The sequence below is a fragment of the Oncorhynchus gorbuscha genome, linkage group LG03, assembly GCF_021184085.1.
Source record: "Oncorhynchus gorbuscha isolate QuinsamMale2020 ecotype Even-year linkage group LG03, OgorEven_v1.0, whole genome shotgun sequence".
NCBI lineage: Eukaryota > Metazoa > Chordata > Actinopteri > Salmoniformes > Salmonidae > Oncorhynchus > Oncorhynchus gorbuscha.
The window spans coordinates 49,482,157-49,486,810 of record NC_060175.1 but is presented as its reverse complement, the minus strand read 5'-3'; the positions used below and the strand labels follow the sequence as shown (position 1 = coordinate 49,486,810).

The 4,654-nt window shown below is 42.8% G+C and overlaps 1 protein-coding gene across 1 annotated transcript; it reads left to right on the top strand.

Annotated features, from left to right (window-relative positions):
- The first annotated feature begins 526 nt into the window (after window positions 1–526).
- bhlhe40 (basic helix-loop-helix family, member e40) lies at window positions 527–4,434 on the top strand. Its single transcript, XM_046335889.1, is given in 6 exon segments — window positions 527–904; window positions 1,034–1,097; window positions 1,239–1,346; window positions 1,999–2,122; window positions 2,288–3,056; window positions 3,058–4,434. Coding segments are annotated over 6 exon segments (1,230 nt in total). The 5' UTR covers window positions 527–827; the 3' UTR covers window positions 3,146–4,434.
- The last annotated feature ends 220 nt before the right edge of the window (window positions 4,435–4,654 follow it).

Genomic DNA, 4,654 nt, shown 5'->3' with positions numbered 1-4,654 from the left:
ATCTACACTGATTGAAATGGATTTAAAGTGACATCAAACCTTTAACCTGGATTTACCTGGTCAGTATATGTAATGGAAAGAGGAACCTTGGTCCTAATGTTTTGTACACTTAGTGTATAGGCCTATGTCATTATTCTGCATATGGAAGTTGTACATGAAAGTACAGTTGGCAGAATGTACAACATGCCAGTAGCCTTCATAAAGAACAAATCGATTGGGCTTTAATGTGTATGGAAGGAATTCTGCCCTACTCTCTATCTAGTAAACATGGTCGACTTGCACGTTCCGCCTCGAGTTGTTTTAAAGTCTCGTGGCGTAGCTGTAGCATGGTGGTACACGTGACACAGCCAATGATGCATAAACCCAGCCCGCTAGAATAAGAGGGAGGGCTATTCTCGTGCAGATCGCACAGAAAGGGGATGGGTTGGAAGCGCCGTCCAACACGTGAGACTCATGTGACGGAGGTAGGTCAGCTATCCAACCGAGAGACTGTCTCGTCACAGGGTTTATTTAACACGTAGACCAAACCACCCCTCTCTCACACATTTATCAGGGAGTAGAGCTTCTAAACCGTTGCTGTGCTTGGATCTCAGAGTGACACCATCACATTGACAGTCTGCAAAGCAATAGCCTGTTGAAAGATTATTCTTTATAGAAAAAGTGTTAACTATTGAATAGAAGAACATAACAATAATAGCAAGAAGAAGAAGAAAAATATATCTTTCTTAAATTAGAATATTTGCTGACTATTGAAACAGATCTGAAGAAGCCTATTTTTAGGGTTTAATTTTTTGAAGACCAATATTTGGATTTAATAAAGACGCAACATGGAGAGGATTACAAGTGCACAACCTCCTCCTTGTATGGCAAAACACCAGTTGCTGGAGATGGCAGACATGCAAGGGTAAGTCCCCAGAACCAGCTGGTAATTTCTGCATTATAACGTTGCAAAACAACCTGGTATTGTTGTGTAAATAAATAAATAACTTTAAGCATGATTTCTTCTCAATATTTTATTCTCATTGTCCTATAGAATGGATTTCCCAATGTACGTGTACAAACCCCGACGGGGTTTGAAGCGCGGGGAAGACAGTAAGGTATGCTACAGTTCTTTACTTTCAACATTTTGTTTATTTAGTTTAAAACAACATGTTCATATTTGGTAGTATATTCGTTCTTATTCCATATTGAATATATGTTACACATTGACTTACAAATTTATGCATGTTTCCCCGCAGGAGTCATACAAGTTACCCCACCGATTGATTGAGAAGAAAAGACGTGACAGAATCAATGAATGCATTGCCCAACTGAAGGATTTATTGCCAGAACATCTCAAACTCGCAGTGAGTACGACTTGCATGTGTACTGACTATGTAATAGCAATGCAAAAGGTCTAGCGCCACCTGGTTCACGTTTGCTTTGTTTGGTCAAATCATTGCCTTGATTAAGTCTGACATTTAATTCAAACATTTGATATGACAAAGGAAAGTTATTATTCGATTTTTTTCTCATAATTATCTCCCACTGTGAAATCGGGAGGGGACTGTGGATCTCTCTCCGTCCGTTCGTTCGATCGTACGTTAAACGCGATATCTTAGACAGCACGGGGCCGATGTTGACTAAACGTGGGTGAATTATGCTCTTTGCCATAGAGTTCGGTCATTTACAAAATTACACTGATTTGATTGGCCCAAGGGGGGAGCTATAGTAATTAACTGAAATCTGCATCATGTGTGGGGGATGACGTGTTTACTGTTGCCTTTTGTAAATTAGTTTTATTATTATTATTCATATTATTATATCAATACAATACATATGACATAAATAGTACATTGATCAACTATGCTTTTCAGTTATATTTATTGCATTGTGTTTGAATGTTGGTGTGTGCGGATTCCCTGCCTTCCCCTCTGTGGTGGTTTGTCCTTTGTTCAGGTGCTGAAAGTGTTACATAAGAAAGATCAACATGCTTAATGGAAGGTTTTCCTGTTTTAGACTCTGGGCCATTTGGAGAAAGCTGTGGTGTTGGAACTCACCCTGAAGCACGTGAAAGCCCTGAGCACTCTCCTGGATCAGCAGCAGCAGAAAATCATTGCATTACAGAATGGCATGCAAATCAGTAAGTTTGACACCGTGAGACACACTGTTTCATTTTATTATGGGCAACACCTTATTCCCCCCGATCAATAGTATTATTTGTTATTGACATACCATCGAGACAGTGGTTTCATTGCCAAAACTGTAGTATTATTGAATATATCTGATATGACTTTGTTTCTCACAGGTGATCAGAGCAGTGTTAGCTCAGAGAACAGTGAGGAGATGTTCCGCCTTGGTTTCCACGTCTGTGCTAAGGAGGTCCTCCAGTACCTGGCTAACCAGGAGAGCAGCAAAGACCATCTGATCCCCTCCCACATGATCAGCCATCTCCAGAAAGTTGCATCAGAGGTGCTCCAGGGTCCACCCAGGCCCCAGCCAGAAGAGTCTACCCACAAACCCGTCGAGAGCATGGAAAAGCCTGCTGGTCATCCGCCTAAGGGCAACGAGGGTAACGCCAAGAACTTTGTGTCTGTCATTCAAAGGACATACCCAAACGGACATGGAGAGCAGAGTGGCAGTGACACAGACACTGACAGTGGCTATGGAGGGGAACACGAGAAACGGGACCCCAAAGGCCAACGCACAAGCTGCTACGCCAAGGAGGGGGATCTCAAGTATGATGTGGCTGAGAGGATGGCAGGAGGTGGCATCAAGCAGGAGGGTGATGAGCCCCAGATCAAGAGGTTAAGAGCTGACTCCTCAGAGGATGAGTCTTCCTCTGGACAGGTGGTCAGCAGCCACGGAAGCTACATGAGCTTCTCCCAACACCAGACCCCACTCTGCATGCCCTTCTACCTAATCCCCCAAATGGCTGCAGCATGGCCCATGCTGGAGAAGTGCTGGTACCAAGGGGGCATGCCCCTTTTGTACCCAGGCATGAGTGGCTCTGCAGCCAGCTTGTCTCCAGAGAAACTACCCCAAAACCTGGTAATGTCGCCCAGGCCAGGTTCCCCGGGCACACCAGCAGGCACCTATGGATTCACCAGCTCTCTTCCAAGCTTTAAAGCAAGTCCCCCCCATGAACTTGGAATCCAAAGACTGATACACTTTTGTGTTTGCACCCTGCTCTATGAATATTTGGTGTTGAATGAATTGCCTGCTGGAAGGCATCCAGGGAATGGGAAAACAAAGACAAGATCACCAGCAAGCAGCTGTTTCACCCCTCCGCCCACATTCTCCCTTTGAGAGCAAACAGCAACTGTTACACACAAACACAGTAGCCACCGCCCTCCAAGCTAGCACCCATACACTGAGTGGAGCCTTGGAGCCGGTCAGCACTGAAGCTCAGTCCCTTTAAAGGCTCAAATATGACCTGTTGCAAAGTTCTGAGTAACTGTAAATAGATGGTCTTACACAAGGACATGACAAAAGTGTTTGAGGGTGAGACTTACCGTGGGGATGGTTTCTCTGCACTTCTGTTTAATCTCAGAGTTAAACCCAGAATGTGATGCGCAGACAGCACAGCCCCCAGCCATTCGGACCTGCCCTTTGCACACATCAGTCTGTAATGAATGTAAGAATTGTAACGAAACCCCTGTAGATGCTGCTTGAGTTTCTACGTAAACCTGTCACTGGAGGATGACACTGAAACTGAAACTGCAACAGACCGTCCTTTCGACTAGAATGCTACCAAATACGTCTCTGGTTTATGTTGACCAGGGTAGTCACAAAATCCATTGCTCCCTCTTCACCCACCAAGTGTACCTTGCAGCTAAATTGATTTTTATTCTTTAAACACGTCAGGATGGTGTCACCGGACCTGATCTGCGTCACTCATGATGTAAATACAGAAGTGATTTTAGTTTTGAGTTTGTAACTCACTACCATTCGTGCAAGTAGTTCTTGTGAGGTGATGTCTTGTAATTATTTTGTTTATACTACTTGTACATATCTATTTTTGATACATGACCTACAGAGTGTATTTTCATTGTGACTAGACGGAGAGAGTTTTAGCTGGCCATTTTGCTGTATGCCAAGAGAATGTGTACATAGCATTGTGCTAAGACCTGATTTGCATCATACTCATTATTAATTTCTCGTCTGGTCAAATTCTGTCCTGATCTAAGTTTATGCTGTTGCCTTTACTTGTTCATAGCAGACAACAATTATGGCGGATGTCTAACTGTATTTTGTATTAATTATTGAGTTTGTGGCAAAGAGAGGAGAGTGAATGTAACGTTAAGGCAAAATGTTAGTTTTATATAGAACGAGGTACGTGGATTTGTATTTTAGGATCTAACAGATGGTTGCTTGTTGTACATATTTTGTCTAGTACTGTTGACATACATTTTTAAAGATATTAATAAAGATGTTTTTTTCCCCCTGTGGAAATAATTGTTTGGGTCGGAATCTTGGTAGAACACTTTAGCATGTTGCACAGCAAAGCAACCCAAACTGGCTTCTCATCCAGTGGCGGTCAGTGCCAATAAGATGAGGGAGGACAATTAAAACATTGTTTTATTAGCGTGGCCTTTTCTATTACAGCATATTGGATAACTGTTATTCATACTCCATTCACTCAGTTCAATGTAACATTGATAGATCCAGGCTA